This window comes from Tasmannia lanceolata, unplaced genomic scaffold (genome assembly GCF_043159265.1).
Source record: "Tasmannia lanceolata isolate RefF3 unplaced genomic scaffold, GAP_Taslan_0.1 ptg000019l, whole genome shotgun sequence".
NCBI classification, from domain to species: domain Eukaryota; kingdom Viridiplantae; phylum Streptophyta; class Magnoliopsida; order Canellales; family Winteraceae; genus Tasmannia; species Tasmannia lanceolata.
The window spans coordinates 24266330-24294276 of record NW_027518696.1 but is presented as its reverse complement, the minus strand read 5'-3'; the positions used below and the strand labels follow the sequence as shown (position 1 = coordinate 24294276).

Below are 27947 nucleotides of genomic sequence, written 5' to 3'. Positions count from 1 at the left end.
TATATAATTTTAGGGATTTGTTAGGGTCCATCGCATAACACGTTTCGCGACTGGTCCGACATGCGATAGACCAGCCGCGAAATGTATTCTAAGATGGACCCTAGCAATTTCCATAATTTTAATTTATATCTAATCTAATACAATAAGCTGGGATGATACATGAGAATTACACCTCACATTTTTTGATTTTTTTGAACAAATGCACCCATTCAACTCATATAATTTCAATCCTACCCCCCCCCCTCCTCTATGCTTTTAACAAAGGCACCCATTGAATCATATAATTGCAATCCTACCCCTCCTTTATGCTTTTAACAAGGGCACCCATTAAAGCCGTATAATTTCGAACTTACCCCTCCTCCTTTATGGTTTTTTAATTAAAAAACTATAGGGTGATCTTAACCATCCGATTTAAGATAAGAGGAATTATGGAAACATCTATAGATTGGAGGGCTAGGATCAGCCTATGGAAATGATTTTTGGGGCACAACCTATGTATGTTGTGTTCCATCACATGGACGGTTTAGATCAACCTATGACGTGGTCCGTACCGTTCTTTGTCGGCCCGTGCGATTTTTTACTAGTATATAATTAAACGGTTCCGTTTAGAACTACTCAACAAGTTTTTATATATAATGTTGATTTGAACATCTCACCTTGGCTGGCTTGAGGTGTGAAGAGGGTGTTTCCCATTGGGGCATTGTTTAAAATAAAAAATAAACATTAAGTACAAGACGCGAAATCTCACCCAGTACAATGTTAAGAAATAGTTGATTAACAGATGAACGGCTGCGATCATAACATGCATGTTAAATTTGTAGGGCTGTGTTGTGTGTTGTACAAACATCAGAACTTGGGTCTCCTTATATACAAAGAGAGGAGCCTTGCATCAAAACAAAGAAAGATTATAAGACTGAGAAGGGAAAGGGAAAAGGAAAAGAATGGCGAGAGATAGCTGCCTTGCTCGTGTCACCACAGGCGTTGCGGTCGGTGGCGCAGTCGGTGGCGCAGTCGGTAACTACTCTTCTTCCTCCCCGTTTCTATTTTTACTTTCTTCTATTTTACTACTTTTAATATCTTGGTTTATTTTTATACCATCCTTAAATCTCTTTGAAACCCTAATGAAAAATGGACATTTTACCGCTGTTTAAGTTGATTACCCTGGAGCAAGAAAGTATGAAAGTGGTCATAATACTATTAACGAATCTGGAATTTTAAAGATTATATCAATTCGGCCTATTTTTTGGAGGTGACTAGAGAAGATTTAGATGGACTGGGTTCATCTTGATTTTTTTCGTGTAAGATAGAATTGACGCTCTCTTCCACTGATCTTTAGTTTAATGATGCCAGGTTATAGACCATCAAATTGATGAAAGGAAAGGTAGGGTCTAGCCTGTATTTTCAATGTTGAACTTCCCTCCATCTTTTGGACATTGAACCTCCATCTTTTTGTAGCAATGAACGAAAATGTAGAGAAATTTTGCCTAAAACAAGCATTTAAGTATGTTAATCACTAGTGAGATTGCTTATAAGCTATTATCTTCTCATTCTGTTATTAGACATTGGTGTGGTCTGTCAGTAAAGTTTAGTAGGATATGTTGAATATATGTTGATTTATGCATATTGATAATTGTGATTATGTTTGCTTAATTTATGAGTTTTTTTTCCTATGATTGCATGTTGGTGATGCTATATGTGTAATTTATTTATGACTGTTGATAGGCTAGTCTGCTACTCATACAATAAGATGAACCCGTTGACTGGGATGAGGCTAATCTTGCAGAGGTGATACATCCCCTTAATTCCTCAGCTATGTTTTGGGGAAATTATACCTTTTTACCCCTGAAATTGCTTGGATCACCTCCTTATCTTCTCTTGAAATTAATATCAGTTCCTTTACTCCTCTATTCCTTATAGCCCTGATAAATTTCTGAAAGTTCCATCTCTCTGCTCAAGTCATTTATTACCTCTCACTGCTCGTGTGAAATGATCGGAAATAATGCCTTGAATTTCTTTCATGTCCCTACTTGGACGAGATAACGTGTCGTGTGTGCTCTCGGTATAGCTTATACTGCCATGGTATACTCTGTGTCTACTACCTCCTTGCCCCATCATAGTTGAGCACTTGTGCTTCGTTGGTCATCATGCCAGGAAGTTGGCTCACATACCGTTTCGATGTTGCTATGTTGTTTAGGCGAAGAAAAATCAGATCTCATTGCCTCCTTTGTTTTACCCGCATTGGTCCACTTTTTCGACCCCCAACAATTCCTTTCTACTTGACCCCACTCATCAAATGCACCTAGCTTCTTAATCACCTGACACATGTGCAGGTGCAAAGAACCACAAGCAGAATGAAAAAATAATTAAAAGTATTGATCAGAAGATAGGTTGAAAAAACCTTAAAAATCCACATCTTCTTAAAGAAGAAAGGGAAGAAAAGGGACATCTATTTTCTTGATTCAATTACCTTTGAAAAACTACTCAAAAAACCCTTCCCCTTTTGATCTATAGTAGACTTGAAAATCGTGACTTGCTTTGGGAGGCACAACTTGCCATCCTTCTTGCTATTTCTTATTCTAGGGTTTTGTAAACTGTAGGGAAATTATCTCCTTATTGTTCTCCCTTTTTTTATTTGTTAATCTCTTTTTTATTATTGTCGAGCATCTGGATTGAGGATGCTACATATTTGATTATCTTCCAGAGTCCAGCCTTACATCTCTTCCACTTGGAAGCATCATATTTCCACCAATTTATAATCATAGGTTTGTGATGTAATTTTTTGAACACAAGTACCAATTAGTACCAATTTGTGGGTGCACTTACTATCTTATTGTCTTTGCTTTTTCCTAGTTTTATTATACCATAATTACAATCATTTTGTTATAGGACGATTTCTTTTTCATTTGTTACAATAACTGGGGAATTTAGCTATATGTAATTTTATTGAACATTGTGTTGATTATTATGCTCCTGTAGGTGCTGTTTATGGAACCTATGAGGCTATCAGGTATAAGGTGCAGTTTCTGAACCCTTGTCGATCTTTGTAATGCTAGGCAATTCAATACTTTATATCAGCTCTAGTTGACATGTGCTGCCCACGTTGGTTGTAATATTTTTGTAATATTTTTTCCGTCTAGATTTTGCAACTGATGGTTATATTATACTTCTAATCAATTTGATTTTAGCACTAAATCCGACCTTAGTTAGTGCACAATTGATGTCACATAACTATGTACTTTTGTAGTTGAAGAAAATACATGGCCATAGTGTGTGGGAGTATAGATAAAAAAAAGGACGGCCCAGTGCACGAGGCTCCCGCCATTGCGGGGTCTCGGGAGGGCTAGATGTACGCAGCCTTACCCTTGCTTTTCAGAGGGGCTGTTTCCGTGACTCGAACCTGTGACCACCAGGTCACAATGGGCAACCTTACCGTTGCGCCAAGGCTAGCCCTCTGTGTGGGAGCACAGATAGTATAATTAAATGTTTGGGCTTCCTAAACCTTCTCTTCCAAGTCTATCATCTAAGAAAGACAAAACACGCTAAGCTTCATAATTTGTTGTGGCTAAAATGACGAGGATGATTGTGTTGCAACTCACATCATATCCAAATCATGGGTGGAGTGAACCCCATAATTTTAGCATTAGAGTGAAAGATTGGAACATTTCTATCCCCATTAAATCCCATGATGAGCACGGCACTCGCTTCATGTCAATCCTAATTAGCATAGGGAAACGAAACGGTGAACAAAAATTAAAAGAAATGAGGTGAGAATGCTTCTTACCTCATGATGTCATCTGATCATCTCCTACTGATGAGATGGATGTTGCACAATGTTTGAGCCTCAGATTTTTGAGATGCATTGGACCCAATACATATCATCAATACATGGTAGATATCACACGATATGCTCAAGATGGCAAAAGAAAACTCATAATAAATCATTAGAAATGGGAATTAATCAGATCATTTTTTTTATCATAGTGTGCTATGTAAAATATGCATGATAAATATTTTTTTTTATTACTTTACCTTACTTATTAAATGAAACACGTGTGTTTAGAGTGTTAACCTTTTTCACTGTAATTCTCAACTTTTTTAGTAAACTATTGCTACTCACAATGACTAGTGCAATAGTTATTTTAGTACATATCCGTATCACCCTGTCACCATATCAATATGAGACATTAACACTCAAGTATGAGCCTTGAAATTTGCAGTTTGGCAACTACAACGCTTTGACTAAGTATGAAACTACAGACTGTAGGCAGTCAAAAGAGTCAAATAGTTGAAGTGACAAAGTTACATTAGCTTTGTACTGCATTGAATTACATGTCAGATGATCACCATCACCATTATTATTTTCATCTCTATCTCTTGAGGATGTCCTCCATAAGGGACATATCCATGGCCCCTAGGAATGATAGGGATGATGTTAACTGTCAGCATTGTCAACAAGGTATTGGGTCTGTTGCTGGCTATAGCCGCAATATTGGAATTGGCCATAGTCGAACTTTGGGGGCTGGAGCTACTCGTAGTTTGTCGTGTATGTACTACTTAGTCTGATAAACTCCGTACTAGAGCAAATGGTCTTATCGACATTCGCTATACTACCACAACCACCATCATTAGGTCCATCCCCCATTACCAAGAATACGTACTATTTCAGGACATTCGTCCTCATCAACATTATCATCCCGCGTGCTCTTCCTCCAACATAATCTTGTTGTAGGGTGTCTATCACTATAATCGACCATCCCAATCACATGGCACTCATCCAGCTCTGGGTTACCTCAAGACCAACAGCAGTTTCATTACCAGGTGAGGTGTCAGTTTGTGTGTTTGATGATGATGTGATGTTGATCCACGAACAAAAGCTCGTTTTCCTTTAATTTTAGATGGAGGCCTCTACTTCTACCGTTTGCTTTACTCAGTTCTTGTTCGACCTCCTGTCTACCTGCATGTTCTTGTTTTTGTTACTCTTGTATTGCATCTTGCCACGAGACTTCTAATTGGTCTACCTTTGCTATATCCAATGTTGGATGTTCTTTCTTCGTAACCAGTGCTCACAACCTCATATTTTAGTGCAAGAGATAAATTTATCTGATTAGTGTGGATGTACTATGATTTCTTTTGCATCCTGATGAATAACAAGTCAGGCTGAGTGCTCTTATAGCGAGCTTCGGCCTCAGGTTCTGATAGAGATCCCAATAAGTTTCCCTATTGTGTTTCTACTCATAATGAGAGCAATTAAGCTTTACTTTGTCAATTGATTTTTTAGACCTCATCCACTTAGATTATTGTGATGTATATTTTGGTAGATCTACTAAGAACTTTCAAATTTATCCAAGATTCAATCTAAGAAAACAGTCCAAAACAGAAAGTTGCTGTCCATAACAGAGCATGAATAGTTATATGCTGTAATTGTGCAAGAAATGAAGTGAACAAGAAAAAGGTGATCAAAGACAAGAGATAATGGAAGGAACTGAAATTTTATTAAACTTCGATAGAAAATAGCAAGGAAGATACTTAGTTTGACGATGAACTCATGTCAAGAAGAAGAAGAGTTGGAAAGCCTTCAAATTCCAGGAGTTCCTCTCTAATTTCATTCAAAGATATCCTTACTAGCTGAAATTTCTTCTTCCAAACTAGTGTTTACAAACTTTTAATTTAAATCAGCCAAAAGTCATCAAAAATATCAAAAGTCCCCAAATTAGATTAGACTATTTATAGAGGATTCCCATCCTTACATTAAAATCCTCACTACACACCCCTCAATTACTCACTAATTACAAGTATCCCCTACACACAAATACTTGCTCCTAAAAGAAGAAATTCGAAGTAATGCCACTTAAGGCTTATTACATTTGTGTCCTTACACTTCCTCCTATTAAAGTTGGCCCTCTTAGACTTTGGCCTGGATCCGGTCCTCATCATCCTCCCCCCTTAGAAAGAGCTTGACCTCAAGCTCGGCTCCATCCTGATAGAAGGGGTATAGACCCAAGTCAATGGACAAGCTGGGATGTCATCCCTCTCTACTCAGCCAAAGAAAAGTGTGATGTCTGTGCCGGTGTCAAATATGTAGCTCTCTATATCAAGCCCCTTTATCCAAGGCCCGTCACTTATGTTCACTCGACCGAATCTGCTTTGTAATGCCCACCACCAACTAAGCATAGGCGGTGGTGTATCATGTCTGTTCCTGTTCATACATGATATACTCATTTCTGTCCTGTCACTCTTCGTGTAAATCCCAGTGATGCAGCACCGTGAAGAAAAATTGAGGAAAGGGGAGAGAAATAGATGAAAGGGGATAGAATTAGAAGAAGAGGGGAAGAAGAGACGAAAATAACCTGAAGAAGACATGAATTTAGGGAGAGAAGAGAAGAGATCAGAAGAGAGAAGAAGAAAACCAGAAGTAGAGGGAGAAGAATCTTTATTCAATATCAATAATCATCAAAGTTCACAATAAAGCTGTAAAGAGGCCTATAAATAGGCAATTAACAACCCAAAAGATAGAAACCTACTAAACTAAGAATTCCTAAAAATAACAAGGAAAATAAAATCCTAGAAACTAATAACATGGAAATAAAAGTACTAGAAACTAAATAATGCGGAAATAAATCCTAATATCTGCATCATTCTCCCCCGCTTGAAAAGAACTCGCCCTCGAGTTCTAATCCGCCTGGATCAAATACGTAGACAACCAACTCAAGTAGCATGAGTCGCAATCCTCCGAACTCTGGAATGCTGGACAACGCTCGTAATGACTGGGAAAGTGGTAGGGAACGCGAGCATAGTAATACAGAAGAAATCATCCATGCAAAATCATAAAGACACGAAACTTTTCCTGAGAATCAATGAAGCTGGGAACATGGCAACATACATCTCCTGGATCGGTGGAATCGGCATAACGGCTATGGGCAGTACCAATCCACGACCTTCCTCAATAAAGATAGCACCTCTTGGTATCAAATCTGGTGCAATGGAATCAACAACAAAGTCATCTGCTATAATCGTATCTGGCATAGTGATATCAGGCGGGCAATCCTCCTGATCAATCTTCGACACATGACTATGCTCGGTCAACCTGTCAAAAGAACAGCCTCACATGGCTCTAACACAATATCTGTCGCTATTGTGGAAGTGTCAAGATCTCTCTCTAGATGCTCGGCAATCGGTGCTGGGGAAATCTCTGAATAGTCATGCTCATCGACGTCGGCCTCAGTGGACTCTCCAGCTCTATATCGGACATCTCTGATTCATCTGCCATCATGGACTCAGTATCTGACATAATCATGGGCTCAACCTCTATAATGATCTCATCTACAATATCATCTGTCGGACCAATAGCATCATCAATGTCTGGCTTGTCAATAGTGTTAGCAAATTTCTTCGTTGCTTCAATTTCGGCTACTCGTGCATGACGAGTTGCGATGTTTGGTTCAAAGCGAGCGAAGACTTCAGCTTTTTGTTCGCGACGGGTTGCGGCTTCACGTTCGCGCACCAATTTCCTCTCATGCAAGTCACGTGCTGTCCTTTCCAAGGTTGCCTGAAATTCAGCTTCTTGTGTAAGTCGAGCAGCTTCTTCTCGGCGAGCGGCTTCTTCACGCATCAATCTTTTTTTAGATGTTGCTCGCTCGCGTTTCAATCTCTGTACATACTGATTGCATAATTTCTCATAAACTCAGAACGGATCTCCTCCCATCGACTGAATGGAGGTGCACCTGCAATTCGACACCCCCTCACATCGCGTTTCAATCTTTAATACCAAATTGATGCAGGATCTCACAAAGAAAAGCTCTGATACCAAATTGATGCAGCACCGTGAAGAAAAATTGAGGAAAGGGGAGAGAAATAGATGAAAGGGGATAGAATTAGAAGAAGAGAGGAATAATAGACGAAATAACCTGAAGAAGAGACGAATTTAGGGAGGGAAGAGAAGAAATCAAAAGAAAGAAGAAGAAAACCAGAAGTAGAGGGAGAATAATCTTTATTCAATATCAATAATAATCAAAGTTCACAATAAAACTGTAAAGAGGCCTATAAATAGGCAATTAACAACCCAAAAGATAGAAACCTACTAAAATAAGAATTCCTAAAAATAACATGGAAAATAAAATCCTAGAAACTAATAACATGGAAATAAAAATACTAGAAACTAAATAATGCGGAAATAAATCCTAATATATGCATCACGCAGGTCTCATCCATGATAAGGTCAGCTCTAGAAAATGGTCTTGATAGAAAGTCTCTACTACGACAGTATGTCTTTCTGTCATCTCAAGAGTTAAACCTTCATCCACTATCTCATCTGGTCCAATATGGTCTGAAGATGTTATAGGCACATGTCTACCAACTGTCTTGGTGCAACTATCTGTCAAGGAGAGCTCTAGGTCAAACTCTGTCTCGCCATTCAACCCGATCTGATCATCCATTGCCTCAGTAGTAGAATCCGTCATCTGCTCACCTATCCTCTCAAAACTAGCAATTCAATCTGCTGTCTGCTCAGTCTGCTCTAGATGCTCTTCCACTAAATCAATGGTAGTAATGTCCTCTTACTCCGCTGGTGACATTCTGAGTGAATCAACACCCAAGGTCGTGATATCAGCATCTTCCTCCTCATTACTAACATCATCACATGGTGGAAGAGGAGGTATCTCTGCTTTGCTGACTGATAAGTTGTCTAATCATATCCTCTGTTTTTCTGATATGGATCTTCTTGTTTCATCATTGACTGCCTCATATTGTCTAATTCAGCCCTTATTTCTCGCAACTCTTTAGCCTCATATTCTCTTTGGTGTTTTTCTGACTCATGTCTTCACTGATAAGCTCCTGGGGCATACTCCCTCATGAAAGATTGCCACCTCCTCCCATCTACGGAACGGAGGTTCACCCATGTCAAAGCGCTCATGCTCTCAGCGCTCGTATTCACCCATGGCATACTGTTTCACCGTCTCTCGGACACGCCAAGTAGTCTCTCGGTGATCTCGACCATAGTATATAAGATATGCTTCGAGTGCGTCAATCCATCGTAGACACTCTATACTCTAAGGATTGCATAGTAGTCGTAGCCATCAAGATAAGGGACATATGGTGGACTCACCGTTGGTGGAGCAGATCTACAGTGTATATCAATGCTCGCTGCTGAAATGGTGACCAAACTCACTCCAAACAGTTGCCTAGCTGCAATAGGCTCATTAAAAGTAGTCCCTCAACATGAACTGCACTGAGATCAAAAGTAGTCCATCAGATGCTTGAGGTGCGAGCAACTAAGTGACTGGTGTAGATAAGAGTGCTGACAAGAAGTCGCTAAATTCTGAATTCTGAACCATGGAGTTTTCTGCTGCTGTCTAAAACCTCATTTTGTATCCAAAAAACAACTAGCCTTCCCTCCATTATGTGTTTTCCTTCTAAAAGGGCTTCAGGGGTAGGCAATTTGGAGGTTTAACCCAAAACAAGAATTGAAGTTTGAGGATGGGGCCTGGTCCTATGAGTAGCTAGTAATAAACTCAGTGTTTGGGTCTCGGTTGGAGTAAATTCCACTTCTCTGCAAACTTTAGGTGCTGAAAGATGTTAAACCAAATGTCTGCAGTATAGCTGAATTTAAAGAGCAAGTTCAACTGGCTAATTCTCAGGTTTGAAACCAGTTTCAGCCATTCGTATACACAATAGAGTACATCTCAACAACATTGTTCAGCTATGATATTTTAATCTATTAGTGATCAACTCAATCCAAATCTGAACCTAGAAATACTCACTGGACTGAACTTCTCAATCATCTAAATAAGAACAACAGACCAGTGCTGAAAATTTGGTGCAACTGAGATGGCCTGATTGTTGATCTCGAGCTGGAACTGCCGGATGGAACTCGATTGGCAGGTACTGGTTTCAGTTACATGATGCAATTCTCAATACTGGATTTAGATCAGATCAAGTTGCTTTGAAGCAGCAACCTCAAACTTCCACACTAGAACTGGTAAACAGGAACACAGGGTCTCGCTATATGCAAAAATTTGTAGCCTTGAATATGCTGCAAATGAACTCCAGATTCAACTACTTCACTGGGATAAAAAATATCCAGAAAACTAAATGTTGCTTGTTGTATCCCTTTGGTTCCAGTTCTAAATGCTGGAATAGTCAAACTGAGCTGAGAAGATGATTAAAACGTAGACGAAAAGTTCATTAAACAGTGCTCACAGCAGGAGGAAAAGTGCACGAACGGTAAATTCCTCCAGGTTCTTTACCTGTTTGCAAGGTGATGCATGCAGTGAATTCAATTCAGCATTTCGTGATTCAGATTAGGAAAAACTTGCGATAGCAGTGAGCGCCAGCTCTTGAAACCTTGAATTTAGTGAATATGACCTTGAATTATAGAAAACGAACAGATCTCTGTGACATGCCAGTGAAAACAATGAAGATGGGCACGATTCATAGGAAGTTCCATAGAATTTAAATTGCATTAGAAGAAAAACGAAACCCGAAGAATGAAAAACGAAAATGATGAGTTTGTGAAGAACAAAGGAGAAAACAAGGGAAACAAAGGTTAATTTGGGGAGGAAAAACGAAATTGCATAGAGAGCAATCTCAGATGATGAAAAACGACCAAGATGCAATGAAATTCGCTGAAGGAAACAATTGAAAGAAGTTGTGTGGATCAATTTGATGAGGGAAATGGAAAATGAAGGAAAAACTCCTTTTTGGCGGCACTTTTTTTGAGTCTAGGGTTCCAAAATTCATAATTTCACATGGAATTCATGAAGGAACTTGAAGACATTGATGAATCTGAGAGCAAACAACAATTGCAATTTGAATTTTAAAGAAATGGCATAATTTAAAGAAGAAATTCGAAAAATGGCGAAAATTAGAGGGGAAAATGGCGAAAATTTCTTTGAATTCAATTTTTTTTTTTTTTTCAAAAATTGCAATTTATGTTGCAATTCGTGGACAATCTATAAGAATTCGATGAATCTGAAAGTAGTTACAATTTGCACTTTGAATTTTCAAATAATTGCAAGATTCAAGGAAAATTTTGAAAAATGACAAATTTGGTGGAGAAAATGCAATCAAATGTTGAATTCGAATTTTTCTTATAAATTGGAGATCTTCTTCAACAAGTAAACAATTATGGAAGAAGGTCATTTAATAAATTCTTCCAGAATGATCCAATGCAAATCACATAATCAAATTGAATGAAATTCGAAGGTTCGGTTCGTAAAGAAATGCGAATTTCTTCTGGAATTGCTCTGGTACCAATTTTGATGTAGATTTTTGGAAGATCTACTAAGAACTTTCAGTTTTATCAATAACAGAGCATGAAGTTTAATTATTGTGCTTACGGAAGTCCGGGCTGCGCTCGAGTATTGTTGTGGAAACAAACCTCTTTCTTAGCTGTAGAAAGAGAGGAATGCTCCAATATTTAAAGGAAAAGGAAAGTGCCCTCCTTTTTCATGCAAAATTATTGAGCTTATGATTTCTTGGATGAGGATTCTCCCCTGTTTCAAGTTTGTTTCTGCCTATGATTTATGGAGGGGTTGTAGGGATTTCTGCTTTAGTGTTGAGTCGAGGACTCTGATTGTGCAAGAATGGGTTCCTTCTGTTCCGGGCCTTCTGAAGTTTAATTTTGATGGCTCTAGCCTAGGGAATCCTGGCCTGCAGGGATTGGTGGTGTTCATAGAGATGAGTTGGGATCGGTGAGATGGGCTTTTGTGAGCCATATTGGAGTAACCGACTCATGAGCGGAAGTGTGGGCCCTGCATTAGGGCATACAATTATTGTAGAAGGCATCTGTGGATTCAATGGTGGTGGAAAGGGACTCCCTGAACGTCATTAGATGTGGCTAAAGGGATCTCACTCTTTTCCCTGGCACTTTGCACATTTCTTTCATGAGATTCAGGATCGAGTAGGTGACTCTTGAAAGACGAAATTACAAGTAATTCCACTTAAGTCTTGTTACATTTTGTTAACTTACCAACTTCTCCAAAAGATTAAGCTGTTGGAGAAAGGCGTTATTTATCTTTTATACTTTAACACTCCCCCGCACGTGTGGCCCACTTGGCAAACACGTGGCACATGTGGCCCCACTTTGGGCCGACCATCACATGTGGATTTTTGCCATCGGGGAGGTTTGAACTCGATACCTGGCTCTGATACCATGTTAACTTACCAACTTCTCCAAAAGCTTAAGCTGTTGGAGAAAGGCGTTATTTATCTTTTATAACACATTTGTGTCCCTACAGTTCTCCTACTAGAGTTGGCCCTCGTATACTTCGGCCGGAACCCGGCCCTCATCATATTGCCACCATTACTACTGCTACTACCACCATTTTAGGCTTCCTCATCATATTGCCACCATTACTACTCTACTACCACCATTTTAGGCATTAGATTGAGTATTTAACCCGGGTCGATATCTCAGGAGCATTTCATGTCTCAAACTTTTCCAATTCTTCAGAAAACCATACACTTCATGATAGGCGGTAACACTGCCAAACAGACTTTTAACTTTCCTAATTCTTCTGAAAACCATGCACTTCGTTGATAGGTGGTAAAGTACAAAACGGATTAGCCCTTGCCAATTCGTACTTGGGAATGAACCAAACAACAATTTTGTGCACCCTCATTTATTCTCTGGCCGGGACCCAGGCCTCATCATATTGCCACGGCTACTACTGCTCTACCACCATTTTATTCATTAGATTGAGTATTTAACCCGGGTCAATATCTCTGGAGTATTTCGCTTCTCAAACATTTATAATTCTTCAGAAACCACACACTTCAGTGATAGGTGGTAACACTACCAAACCGACACTTCTCTAATTCTTCAGAAAACCAACACTTCAGTGATAGGTTGTAACAGTATGTGGTAACAATACAAAACGGGTTCGCCCTTGCCAATTCGTAATTGGGATTGAACCAAACAACAATTTTGCACACCCTCACTTCTCTATTCGTTTTGTTTTACTCTTCTATGTTCTTAGAGTCCCTAATATTGCCATTTCTTCCCACGATTACATAAATCCCTTCTTGCCTTACTTTATTATATAGATTTGATAGGCTGCCTGCGGAAATGGCTTACTTTTTTAGAATCACTAACTTTCTTGTGTAACGTGTGGGGCTTCGATATTAGATGATCTCCCGAACGATCATAGATGGCATGGACGAGAGAGAGAGAGAGAGAGAGAGAGAGAGAGAGAGAGAGAGAGAGAGAGAGAGAGCACCACGTAGATGGATAGATAGCCAAACAGGGTGAAAACACCAAGCGGATAGAGAAAGCTAAACGGGGTGAACTAATAATAAGAGAGAGAGAGAGAGAGAGAGAGAGAGAGAGAGAGAAGTGGATAAGGGTAAGAGATAAAGACGCATGGTAGAGAGACATGCATAAAAAGAAAGAAAATCTACTAAGAAGAGAGACGATGTATCCTGTTCATTTTTACCTAATTTGGGGGCATTCTTATAATTTCCTTTAAATCGGGGATGTTCTGGCCATTTTTACCCGATTTGCGTGTAGTCTTGTAATTTCCCTTGATACGGGAATATTCTTGCCATTTTTACCCGATTTGGGGGTATTCTTGTAATTTCCTTTGAATCGGGGATATTCTGGCCATTTTTATCCGATTTAGGGGTATTCTAATAATTTCCTTTGAATTGGGAGCATTCTGGTCATTTTATGTTAGATAGAAATTTTTGTCTTTTCATTCAGAAAAGTCCTCCCATACTCCATATTTGAGGGGCCATCATTTGATTTCATATTTAGATGTCAATCAGTGTGGCTACCATTTTACACCATATTGTATACTCATAGTATGTTGGTGCTCATCCTTTTCTACCACATGGATAACATGTTCGGGTCATCATTTTGAACCGTATGTTTTCATGTGTGGGGCCCACCAATTTTATATCCACTCGTGTGAACCCGACTATCTCTACCCATGATTGTATATAATGGAGGTCAATTATCTTAGGATAAATGTGGCTAAGAATATATAAGGATGAGATTGAAAATAATATGCAACAATTAAGTTGGGATTTTGTTTATAAGAGAAAATAGGAGATAGTCCTAAAAGGAGTCTTAGCTGGAAAAGATGAAGAGAGAGAGAGAGAGTCGTGGGATATGTTTGAAAGAGAGAATCATATAGTGATATAACAATTCGTGGGATGATGATAGAGAAAATAACAAAATTAGGAGTCTTTAGAGGTTTCCTAATAGGAATTGAATAAGGTTTATCTCTTTATTATATAAAGAGATGCATCTTTTCTCCAAAACTCAAAAGGTGAAGAGCCCAAAAATGTGGAGAAGAGGAGAAAAGGAGAAAAAGAAAGGAAAAAGAAGATGATTGGAAAGCTAGCAGGAAAAACTGAAAAAGTGACATCTGTGACATGGGAAGGCTCACTATATTCCCTCATAAACGTTCCTCGAGTGAACTGTATACGGATATTCTATTTTTCAGTTTGACAATTATAGGCTCCATTGCCCTGAGAAGAATGCGATGTTTTGTATCTTTGGAATATTCATAAGTTTTGACCCTTGAACCAGATACTGGAAATACATTAGGCAGTAATATGTTCTGTTGTTAGAAACCCACTAAAGCTCTATTGATCCAGATTTTGGATATACATAATACATTAGCCCATAAATTTTATGTATCGGAAGTTACAAATGTAAGTAAAGGAAAATCTCATATCTCCGTGCACAGACAATGAAGGAGGGTGTTGGAAAAGAAGGACAGGGAGATAACCTAACTATATCGAAGTGGAAGTCCTCTACGGAGACGACAGAAGAACAAAGGGTGGTCTTTTCGAAACACGTTAATGGAGGGTTCTCCTTTTCTCTTCTCCTCTTCTTTTATTCACGTTTTTGGGTTCTTCACGTTTTGGGTTTTGGAGAAAATATCTTTTCTTTATATAATAAAGAGATAAACCTAATTCAACTCCTATTAGGAAACCTTTAAAGACTCCTGTCCTCAATGAAATTTTGTTGCTATTTTCTCTCATCATCCCACAATTTGTTATATCACTACATGATTCTCTCTCCCAAACTTATCTCACGAGTCTCTCTCCATCTTTTCTTATGCTATAAGACTCTAACGAGTATCTCCTATTTTCTCTCATAAATAAAATCCTAACCTAACTGTTGCGTACTATTCTCAATCTCATCCTTATCTATTCTTTGCCATATTTATCCTAAGATAAGGGTCTCCATTATATGCAGTCTTGGGTAGATATAATTGGGTTCACACGAGTGAATGTAAAATTGTGGGCCACACATGAAAATACAAGGTTCAAAGTGATGACCCTAATATGTTATCCATGTGGTAGAAAGGGATGGGCCCCAACATACCACACATATCACTTTTTGGATGGCTTGGGTGGAACTTGTGGGATCCACGACATCTAAATTTGAAACAAAATGGTGGGCCCTGCGAATATGGAGTATAAGAGGATTTTTCTGAAGGAAAAGACAATTTCTCCATAACATAAAATGACCAGAATGTCTACAATTCGAGGAAAATTATTAGAATACCCCAAAATCAGGTAAAATGACCAGAATAGCCCCAATCCAAGGGAAATGACAAGAATACCCCCAAATCATGTAAAAAAGGCTAGAATATCCCCGATTCAAGGAAAATTACAAGAATGCCCCCAAATCATGTAAAAATGGACAGAATATCCTCGATTCAAGAGAAATTACAAGAATACCCCAAATCGGGTAAAATGACCAGAATACCCCCAATAAAAAGGAAATTACAAGAATGCCACCAAATCGGGTAAAAATGACCAGGATATCTCAAATGGGGTAAAAATGGCTGAAATATCCCCGATTCAAGGGAAATTACAAGAATGCCCCCAAATCGAATAAAAATGACCAGTATACGGTATACCGGGTTAAAATGGCTAGAATATCCCCAATTCAAGGGAAATCACAAGAATGCCCCCAAATTGGGTAAAAATGACCAGGACACCCCAAATGGGTAAAAAAGGCCAGAATATCCCTGATTCAAGAGAAATTACATGACTATGCTCAAATTGGGTAAAAATGAGAAGAATATCCTCGATTCAAGGGAAATGACAAGAATGCCACCGAATCAGGCAAAAATGATAAAAATATCCCAGATTCAATGGAAATTGTGAGAATACCCACAAATCGGGTAAAAATGATGATAATATCCCCAAATCGGACAGCAAAGACCCAAATACCCGAGTGATGGAAAATTACTAAAATACCCCTATGTGCGAATTAAGTCTTGCAAGCCTCAGAACCCTTCCAATTACAAGACTTGAGGGGGCATTTGTTAAACTCAAAATTTTACAAAAAAAGAAGAAAAGAAAACGAAAAAGTGGTTACACATTACGTTACGTTGTTCCTAAAATAGAAGGGATATATGTTAAAAAAAAACTTTAGCAAAGAAGGGGAAAATTCCTAAATTGAACTAAGTTGAAACTTCCACGAGAGTCACCCACGTTAAAAAGAGGGTTATGTAACTTCCCATGAAAGAGGGAAGTTGAAATCGTGGAACCAAAGATATTGGTGTGGTAGCACTTACAACAGCTCCACAAAAAAGAAAGTGAAGATCATGGAATATAAGATAAGCAATGAGTTGGCAAGAGCCAACAACTCCAAGTAAGCTCTATAAATAGAGGAAAGATACTTTTGAGAGGGGATCAGATCTTTTGGAGAAAAAAGGACGCAAAAGAAGAGAAGAACCAAAAAGGAAGAAAGAAAAAGAGAGAAAGGCAAACAATTCTTTTTTCTGAAACTAACAGTTTCCTTTTCCCTATTTGCAGACTTCCTCCGAGAAGGAAATGAGTACTTTTGCGTCTCTCCTGGGAGACTCAAAAGGAAAAAGACCTTTCTCTTTCAAGAGGAAGATGAAGAAAATCCCTTTAGAATCTCTTCCCAAAGACTAAAGGGAGAAGGCTTTTCTCCTCCGGGAGAAAGATGATAAAGATGATTGTTCCCAAAAAGTAAGATGAAGAAAATTCCTATAGAATCTCTTCCTGGAGACTCTAGAGGGGGAAGGCCTTTCTCCTCCAGTAGAACGATGATAAAGATGACGGTTCTCCAAAAGAAAGGAGAAGACCTTTAAAGAGTTTTTTCCGGAAGACTCAAAGAGTAAAGAAGACCTTTCTCATCCAGGAGAAATATGAGATGAATCAAACGATTTTCTCTTCCTGGAGGACCCTTAGAAAAAAGAGTCCAAGATACGACTCAAGGGAACCTCTTCTGAGAGGACTGTTTTACAAAAGAGGAACAAAAATCATCTGAGAGTCAAATTCATCATCTCTCTAGGGCTAAAAGCTTCTCCAAGAGGATTGTTTACAAAAAAACAAAAAAAAAACAGAGATTTCACAAAGCTCCTCTTTTGGGATGATAATCAAAATTTGTATTTAGATAGGGAGTCTTTTTTTTTATGATTAGATAGGGAGTCTCTTGATGGATAATCAGATGTATTTTCTCTTTCAATAAATGTAATTAACGGCCATTAGAGTCAGAACTGTACGTCCCCACCGAAATTGATAAAACCTCTTCTTGCGAGAGGGAAATTTGATTTCATTGCATTTTATGTGTGATTATCTTTTTCATGCATGTAATTTTTTTTTGCGAAAAAGAGGTTCGGGTTTTAAAACTGTCGGTGAGAGTGAAGCCTAGGAGAATGATGCACGAGATGGAATTTTACAGCCGTGTGACGTCTTCCCATATGCACACCACGGTTTTATTTTTTCTGGTCATCCCAAGAAGATGATCTAATAAAACCTGACATTGTAGTGACATGATGAGGCTAATCCGGTGCATAGGTTGGCCTACCCTTGATCGATCTAGATTGTTCATATGTTGAGCTCCTTCTTTGAGTCTTCAATGGAAAAAATAGTATGCCCCTTATTATGGGAGTATTGTTGGTGGAGTTAACGTAAGTTTCTTATGAAATTGGCATGCCATGCCATCCCAACCATCTTGGTTGTATACATTAAACATGTATAATATATGAGTTCAATTGGGCATTAAAGGTTCTTGTATCCGTGGATGGGCCACTGATGTTTGGCTAAAAAATCCTTAGAAATTGAATTTTTTGATGTCTAGAGGAAAAGCTTTTATCAAGTAATCTTGAAAAAAAGGTAGGGGAATTTCTAATTCTCCCTAGCTGCGACTCAATTCTATCTAACCTATCAATCACATTCTTATCCATTGGGTGTGTTTGGTTGCATAAAAGCCAGGGAAGGCTTAGGGATTTTGCTTGGCATTTGGGTGCCACATTAGCAAAATATCCCGTTTGGTTGCCAATATAGCATTGAACTCCCGCTTCCCGAGATTCTCTTGGGTAATTATTGCATGTCTGTTGAGGTGACATTCTTGTCCCCTCATAACATCCAAAGCCAAATTCCACAAAAAAGGTAGAATTTCGCTTGAAATTTCTTGGAAATGATGCTCTCTCTCTCTCTCTCTCTCTATCTTAGTAATGACACCCGTTATTACCCTACTCTCCAAGTCCATGGTTTTAAATTTCGGCCGAAACGTTTCGTTTTGGCCGAAATATTTCGGTTTCGGTGGAAAACGAAACGAAATTCACAGTGAGTCGGAAAAGTACCAAATTTCGCCGAAACGTTTCGGAAATTTCGGCCGAAACGTTTCGTTTCGGTAAAATTTCGGTGAAATTTCGGAAATTTCGGTGAAACGTTTCTGAAATTTCGGTGAAACGTTTCGGTGAAGTACAAAATTTCACCCGAAATTTCGGAAATTTCGGTGAAACGTTTCGGATTTCGGAAATTTCGGTGAAACGTTTCGGAAATTTCCAAATTTTCACCGAAATTTCGGTGAAATTTTTACAAGATTTCGTCCGAAATTTCGTACCGAAACCGAAACGTTTCGGTTTCGGTGATGACCGAAACCGAAACCGAAACCGAGATTTAAAACCTTGTCCAAGTCTATCTCATGAAACCAAACACTGCTTACCACTATTCTCCGAGGTAATTCTAGGCAAATCCAATGCTTGTCTCGTCCCTGTTGACTACTTATTCCACTACTCTGAGTCTATGCCGCGCAAACAAATAGACCATAATAGATCTTGATTACAGGGCAGTTCTTGTTGGTAAGTCCTACCCTAAGTTGTTGATTCCGTTTTGTTCGCCGTTTCGTTTGTCACTGGAACGGAACATTTCGGTGTTTCGCCCGTTTAGGCATTTTGTTTCAGAAAAGATGCTTTCATCGAAGAATTTTTTTTAAGAATTTTAAAAAAATTGCTAGAAAATAAAAGAAACTGTTATATGAGCCAAATTTAACCAAAAAAAAAAGAAACATTAAATTTATTGCAATACATCAATAAAGGAAACAAAATTAATGGGGTTTAGGTGGGTTTATATAAGATTTAGATGTGTTTATATAGGGCTTTGATTTTGGGGGAGGAAAAAATAAGGGAAATATCCTTCAATCTGCTATAAAACTGTTAGAAATATGGAGTAAATTGTAAAAAATAAAAAATAGCCGTTAAGGAGAAAAAAAGTGTTTCTTCAAGAGAAAAAAGTGTTTCGGCTGAAACATGGCCGAAATTCTGGCTGAAACAAACAGTACATAAGGTCTTTCTGTTCCGTTTTTCGGACTGAAACGAAACAAAATTGATAGCTTAGGTCCTACAACTTCTAGTGGTCATGGTGTATAACCTAGGCCACGATACCAAGTGACGTAGGAGTGTAGGACACAACCAACAACCAACTGGGACCAAACTGTTGAAGTTTTGAGTAAAGTATTTCATAGTAATGGTTAGGGAATGAGACTAATATTGACTGTGATTGATTCTAGAGGTCTGGTTGTGTGTTTTGTGGAGGGATGGTGGCACTTAAATACGACTGTAACATGTGTGTAAATTATTAGTAGTTGTGATCTTAGGACTGGTATACGCTCAGGAGCGATATGGGATGGTATTTGCAGGCTTTTAGAGTGAGATATATGTGTGCGGGTACTGTAAGTGTTGAGTGTAGGGACAAAGTTTAGGTGAATTAACGGTCAATAAGGATAGGCTATAGAGAGTTAGAGACTTGGGAAAAATAGTGGGAGGGTTACTGGTTCAAAAGAAGGATTAGGGTGGTTTTGCAAATTGTATATTAACTTTTATTTTGGGTTTCAGGTACGGGAATAAAGGTTGGGCTGCTGGGGTTTATGGGATTCAAGTGATGAATTAGGTTGGAAACAGGTTTGGAAGGGTTCTTGAATGGGCAATGGGTTGAAAACAAAAAGTTATTATGGACAGTCGATGGGATGGGGATTAAGGGGAAGTTAATAATAGGGTGTGAAGGTTGGTTGTGCAAGTCGAAGGCTAGTAGGAGAAGGGGTTGGGGGTGCATGTGTCTGTTGTGGTGGTTGGGATAAGAGAGAAGGGGGGTTGGGGGAGGGGAGGGGGGTTGTCGTAGATGAAAGGGTGAAGGCTAGTAGTGGTCGTAGATGAATCTAGCTGGCATTCGTAGCTTGCAGAGAAACAGCCGTCACACTAGTTCAAGAAATAACAAATTTCATCAATGTCATATCATTATAAGCCTACAATATTTTACTGCTTAAAAACATCCTACAATATTTATAGAAAAAACCCAACGAAAATAACAAGAGGCACAATTAGGAAACTAAAGCATGTAAAATGAAATGAAATCCCTATTAAGAAACTAGTTGAATAAAAAGGAAACTAAAGTCCTAATGCTGCTTGATTAAACTAACTATTAATAAAACATAATTAGACTCCCAATAGGACTTCTTATGAGGCAAGGAAACCCCTCATTCAAACTCCATTAAAATTTTGAGTGGGGCCATTGTGTACTTAAACCACCCATTAAAACACTAGTAATTGATAATGACGCTCACTATTGATATTGACATCTTTCAGGGTATCTTGCAGTAGATCCTCCTCCATCCTCATGCCACTTCACAAGTGAAGGTAGGTTCTCTAGAGACGTTCAGGCGCAGTCGGTCCCTATCACATCGTTATGTCATATAGGCTGACCTCTCCATGTTAGTTGACTTTGGGGCTCTAAAAACACTTATGGGCTTGAAGCGTTTCATACAGTTGTGCATGTCGTCAACATCCTTCCTTCAGTCGTGCTTGGACATGCTTTCTCCCATGCAGATTCTCACTGGCATGGATCCTAACTATTCACAGTTACGTTCGTGGGGTTGTATTTGTATGTATTATCATTATGTGCCTTTTCTGTCTTCCAAATGACATAAATTATTTCATCAGGTTTACCATGAGTAAAGAATTCATCAGCAGCTTTCTTGTCCACCTACTCCCAACTCAAAAATGGGTTCGCAGAAAAAAAACATTGTTACATCACGAAGGTCGTCCATGATTTTTTTTAAAATTATTTTTGAATGGCACTGACCTCTCAATGATCTTTCACTTTGGGGCTCTAAAATCACCTATGAGAGAAGCCTTTCATATAGTTGGGCTTTTCTTCCTCAAGTCGTTCTTAGACATGCTTCTCCCACATAGATTCTCACTGGTATGGATCCTGACTATTCAGAGTTATGTTCATGGGATTGTATTTGTTTTGTGTTGTTTTCTGCATTTTCTGTCTTCCCAATGAAAAAAATTATCTTCCAAGGATGTTACTTGTACCTTTATGGGATATATTGATGACCATAAGGGATGATCTCTTCACCTTAAAGATTCGAATCTCCCGTCATGTTTCTTTGATGAGTCACAGTTCTACAACCCATTGGAGATTAGACATGAGAGTAAGGGAAAAAGTAGTTCATCGTGAGATGCAGTAGCTAGCATATCATCCATATCATACAAACCTCTCAAGCTCATCTCGTTGAGTTCTATGATAAGCATTATGTCTGTCAACAAAAGCAGAAAGCTTGCTTTAGCCGCTCAAGTGATTAAGACCATTGATGAGGCATCAAAATTTTTCAGGGATCTACTAGGGTTGAGGCCATGGTGAAAGAATTTGGTGTGCTCTGTAAGAACGACTTGAGAAGTTCATCGACCTGTTGAGGGAAATGCATTTGGTTGCAAGTGACTGTTAGAGATAAAGCAGAAGTTAGATGGTACCATTGACAAATCAAAGCTGGACAAGTGGCAAAAGGGTATAATCAGAGAGTTTGTCTTGATTACTATTAGACCTTTAGCCTTGTAGTTAAAGTGTACTACATTCGAATTTATGCAATGTCTGGATAACTTGCATGGATGGACACTTAGTTAGATTGACATGAAAAATGAGTTTCTTCACAGGTCACTAAAAGAGAAGGGCATGCATGGAGTAGCCAGGGGAGCTTGAAGTTGCCTATCTAAGTAATTTTGACAGTAGACTCAACAAACAAAGCATTTTATGGGCTCAATTAGGCTGGACTCAAGCAGCTCGCAGGGCATGGTTTGATAAGCTTCATCTAGCACTTGGGAACAATGGCTATATGAAAAAAAAAGTCAGATAACTCCTCTTTTTATTAAAAACACTCAGGGTTGATGCTGGTTTTGGTGCATTTTAATGACATTATCATCATAGAGTGTGACAGTTATGAGATACAAAGTCTCAAAAATAGCCTAAAAGTAGCCTTCAATATAAAGGACCAAGGGGAGCTTAACGACCTCGTTGGTTTGGAGATAGGGGTGCAACTCGGGTCGGGTTCATCCCCAAAAAAAGTCAGGTCGGGTGGGTATATTTCAGGTCATGTTCGAGTTCGGGTTGAGTTTTCATAACCCGAGTTTAGGTCTGGTTTGGGTTCGTGTTCGTGTTTGGATTGAGGGCTCGTGCAACCTGACTCAAGTGAAACCCCACATTTTTTTTGTTTTTAGTTTGTATATTTAAAGCTTAAAAACTCAGGTTGGGTCGGGTTGGAACTCGGGTCAGGCCGGCTTCAGGTTGGGAAAAAGGGTTCCTCAGGTTGGGTCGGGTTGAACCTGATCGGGTTGAATCAGGTTCAGGGTGAGTAAATGGTTCCTTGGGTTGGGTTCGGGTTGGCCTCAACCCGACCTGAGTTGCAGGCCTATGTGGAGATTGAGAGAACCAAAGACTGAAATCACATCATAGAAGGCGTTTGCCACCAATTTACTTAACAATTTGTACATGATGCGTTTTTTTTTAAAGCAACAAAAATGTATTTATATTCATACAAAAGTTACATAATAGGGGGGCAAGGAGTCCCCATATAGTTACATCTTATGATGGCCTAGGAGAGAGCTCCAGACCCTAATAAAATTTTAAAAGACCAATCTCCCTATCCATGCCCCTTTTAGCTACATCACCTCCAATTTAAAGTCCACCTTTTCAAACTTCCCAAAAGATCCTTCCCAAACAAAAATAAACTACCAAAAATATGTGCGATCTTCCTTGAAGATCTTGAAAATATAATGAAACCATCCCCCACCACAATAGGTCTTCCTCGAAGACCTTGATAAAAACTTGCCAAAAAAGTACCTTGATGAAAGAAGCCCTGTACAGTAACCCCTAGAAATTCCCCATCAGGAGGAACACTTTTCCAAATTCTGCAAGATAGACTCGATCTCAAGTTCCATTCCGTCGTCTTCTGAGATGAAGGGGGGAGGATCCATAGGGGCCAATTCCAGGTTTCCATGCCTCTTTTTCCGAGCAATCCATTCTTCCAACCTTTGTATTCCCACTGCCTTTGCAGCCTCCCAACGAATGTTTCAAAGCCTCCTCTCATCAACCAATGTTTTGTTGAAAAAAGGGTGTTTGTGCATGGGTGTGTGGGTCTCCTTCACGTTGTGTGTCCCCGTTAGACAGAAGAACTCATCAACATATAGCCCAGCCCCTTCCTTGAACAGTTTCCATTGTCTCTTGAGGAAACCCTTGATGATCTCCCTGGGGGTTGGATCATTCCTCGAAGCCCTCTCTTCATCATAAGTCATCATCTTCACCCTACTAAAGACATCCTCCAGATCCATGGGATCCGAGTATCGAAACCTCTTCCGACTCAGGGAGAGGATGCATCGTTCTTCTCCATTTGTGGATTGGTAGGGTGGACAAGATGGACAAGGGCTTCACTTCTTTTGAATCTTAGAAAGGACCCAAGCGACAACTTCTCTTCTTTTAAATCGTGGAAAAAACCCAAGCGGCACCTTATCAAGGAGAGCAACCGCCAATGATATCCAATAACGAGACCCCACTTCACCAGGGAAGCATTCAAGGCAATTCTAACATTTATGATACAAGATCTAGTTTAATTATATCTGACCGATTTTCTAAGAGAAAGCTACAAGTCCCCATATCGCATTTAATGTTCAGGACATTTCCATGATAAAATTACCCATTGAGGAAGCTGCCGACTTCAAGATCTTATTTTCATTAATATAGTAAAAGCCACATTTCAATCTTTTTACATCTGGGGTCACCCATCAAAAAGTCACTTCAAGAGACTTTACTTTTTCCAAGGAGCCTTTTCTCCCTAAGCCCCACGTCCTATGATAAGGAGGAAACCCCCAAGGCCCATCCATCCGGCTTCTTAAGGGAACGGAAGCTAGAAAAGCCTTTGCGACATCTAGTCACCCAACGGCGACACATGCCCTGGGTAAAAATTGGGAAGAAAACTTTCTCCTTGAGATCCACTCAGTCGATCTTCCCTTCGAATGGCTATCTGAATTTCTAAATTCAGAGGATTTCCTCCCAAGCTGTTCTTTGAAGAATTTTGACTAGCTCTCTGCTTTGACAAAGGGCAATAGTTAGGTGCTCGACTCTTGAGAATCATTCCAGAGTGGCTTGTCCCAGACTCCCTCTTTTTAGGATGCGCAGACTTTGTTTTTATTTCGATTTCTAACCAGAATGGCCTTTGATTTTATATGATCTAGTATGTTTCAGTCCATGGTCAATCGGAAGTTCACAATGCCCAGAAGACCCTTTTGATGACGACACCAAACCCAAGGTCTTTCCCTCTATAATCAGATCCAAGGACGGGAGGTCCTTGGGAACAACACCCACGTTCATCTGCTTTATTTTATCTGGGGATTTGAATTTTGAAATTGAAAGGGTGGGGCCAAATTGCTCAACGATCATTCTGATGGAGTTCCTCCGATTAGGCACCGACCCAAGGTTTACCACAGGGATCTCCGACAACTTTCTATAATCAAAAGATTTGTCCACTAAATTCGGAGGGTTCCCCAGACTCGCCGAAGAAACACCTGCAACTCTAAGGGAATCAATACTGGGTGAAACCAATTGGTGCTCACTGCTATCATTGTGAACTTCAATTCCAATGGTGAAGCAATCATCCAGTATCCGAATCTGAACAAAAGGGCGAGATAGCTTCCATCAAGAAGTTAGGATTTTAGCCGATACGAAGCTCATACAGTGATCATGATTGCCTTTCATCTTTACTTCCAAAACCGGGCCAAAGATTTTTCCTAGGGCTTCCACAGTAGAAGTAGCCCATGCGTGAAGCGGGATTCTGTAAAAATTAACCCAGATCTCTTCCACTCCCTGAACGAAATCCTTGTGCTAGGCAACGAGTGAGAGTAGCCAGTTCCAGCAAGCCTCGTTCCACTTTGCCAGGACCCTAGCAGCCAAATTCATTGAGTGAAACATGAACAGAATTTCATCCTTTGCTAAGACACAAGGTTCTTGTGAGGGAGGCAATGTCCCAAAAGCTTCTAGCCCATTGCCAAAGTATGTATAAAGTTCCCCTATTATCCCTTCTCTTACCGATCAAACACCCTTTCAGAATATCAATTCGTGTTTCCATTTCCTTTCCCAAAATAGATAAAGTCGGAACCCCTTCTTCAAAGGATTCCTAGATCACCTTAGAATCCGGCCACCAACCGCCCTCATCAGTGACTTCTGAGGGCAGCGAGAGCTGGGAGAGAAGGCAGGTGAAGGAGCAATCTCTTTTTTTTCAGGTGGCACCACCGGCATCGTTTTCGCCATCTAAAATTTAGATAATCACAAGATAAACAGGGCCAATCCCCTGGCCATCTTCCCTATCTACTTTTTTCTTCTCCACGAGCATACCCTCCTTTGTCAAACAAGATCGGCATTTTTCTTCCTTTTGTTCTCAAGATCTTTTTTCTCTGCAACCGCCCTCATTGCCAGCCCTCATCGGTGGCTTCTGAGGGCAGCGAGAGCTAGGAGAGAAGGCAGGTGAAGGAGCAATCTTTTTATTATTCAGGTGGCACCACCTGCATCGTTTTCACCATCTAAAATTTAGATAATCACAAGATAAACAGGGCCAATCCTTGGGCCATCTCTCCGATCTACCTTTTTCTTCCGCATGAGCATACCTTCCTTTGTCAAACAAGATCAGCATTTTTTCTTCCTTTGTCAAGCAAGCTCATATGCAAGTCTAATAGACCTTGAATGAAAGCTCTGAACCCACTCTAAGACCCTGTGTATGAGCCCTGATACTACTGTAAGTTGCCCAAGGCAAAGCTCTGATACCACATGAAATGAACGTAGGTTTCACAAACAGTACCTAGCTCCCTTGATGATGCAAATAACCTTTTGTTCCCAATTCAACCATGAACCCTCACTACATGATGCGTTTCAATCCTATTAACACACCATTAGTGTGAAACAAGAAGTGGTAAAGAGGGCAGCAAGGTTAAAGATCGTCTGATTTATCACAGAAAGCAGCCAAGCACATCATGAGATATTTGAGGGGTACACTTCATCATGGTTTATACTATAGAGGGCCTTCTTATGGGTCCATTGAGGTGTTTAGGTAACACTGATCGGAAGGAGATCCAAACCATAGTTACTAAGGTGGGAAACGACGAGAAACCAAACATGAAATGGAAACAGGACACGCATGAAAAAAAATATAGAGGAAACGAGAAACGAGAAAACGATAGAAAATCGTATGAGAAACGTCTTAGGATACGCATTAGAAGCATTTCAGGAACGATAGAAACACACATGAAACACAAGGAAAACATGAAATATGTGTTTTTGTAGATTTAAAGTTTGTTAATTTCAAATTTCTATTTGAATTTTTCTTATTTTTAATTTTATTACAATCTATGCTTTTGTTTTCTTTTTTTAATATCTATTCCACAATTTTTGTTGTGTTTTTTCCAAAATGATTTCCATAAGTTCCACACCACATGTTTCCTACACGGTTCACATGCGTTTTTCTATGAGTGTTGGCATATGTTCATCACGCGTTTCACGCATTATTTACATAAGTTTCTCCTATGTTTGCCATGCGTTTCGGAAACATTTCTTCAATTTTTTTAATCATGTTTCGGAAACGTGGGAAACACATTTTAGGGAAAATGAGTATCCCACCCGCGAGAAACGCGTTTTAGGGGAAACGGGTTTCCTACCTGCCCAAGGAGTTTCTGGCAAGTCGGCAACTATGATCCAAACACATGCAAGTCAATGACAGGTTATCATTTTTTTTATTAGATGCATAATCTCTTGAAGCAGCACAAAGCAAAATGTTGTGGCCTTAAGAAGAGGGGGTCCATTTTGGTTTATCGAGTTATTCCTATTTGTTGACATATTTTTGGTAATATCAAAATAATACTGTTAAATACTAAGCATACTCTAGTTTAGCCCAGATATTCATCTTGGTTTAAAATTTTGATTAATATTGAAAAAGTTCCTGAAAGTAGTTGTAATTAATTATGGTGGGTTGTTCTAAGTTTAGTGAGAAAAATAATGCAGGTCCCAGGACTCTTGAAGATTAGGTACATCGGGCAAACCACACTTGGCAGTGCAGCTATTTTTGGTCTTTTTCTGGGCGCTGGGAGCTTAATACACTGTGGGAAGTCTTATTGAGGCTTGTAATTTACATGGCATGAATTGAATCAATTGATGTACTATTTGGGAATGATTTTGAGTTATTTCAGTACTGGCGTTTAGTATAGGTGTTCTTCAAGTGTATGCTAATAAAGCTTTTAAATTATATGGCATTTGCCTTTCTTTTAATGCATCTTTTCTGATGCATCTCCAATATTTTATTTTCATCTTTCAATTAATGATGTTGCTCAAGTGTACTATGGGCCACTTCCTGATGTTCA

General features: G+C 39.3%; 1 protein-coding gene across 1 annotated transcript; it reads left to right on the top strand.

The window, feature by feature from the left end:
• The first annotated feature begins 867 nt into the window (after positions 1 to 867).
• On the top strand, positions 868 to 27947 carry LOC143853228 (uncharacterized). The gene is made up of 3 exons (XM_077362962.1): positions 868 to 1014; positions 2977 to 3014; positions 27592 to 27947. The coding sequence occupies exons 1-3, from the start codon at positions 942 to 944 to the stop codon at positions 27703 to 27705; spliced, it is 225 nt and encodes a 74-aa protein (XP_077219077.1). The 5' UTR covers positions 868 to 941; the 3' UTR covers positions 27706 to 27947.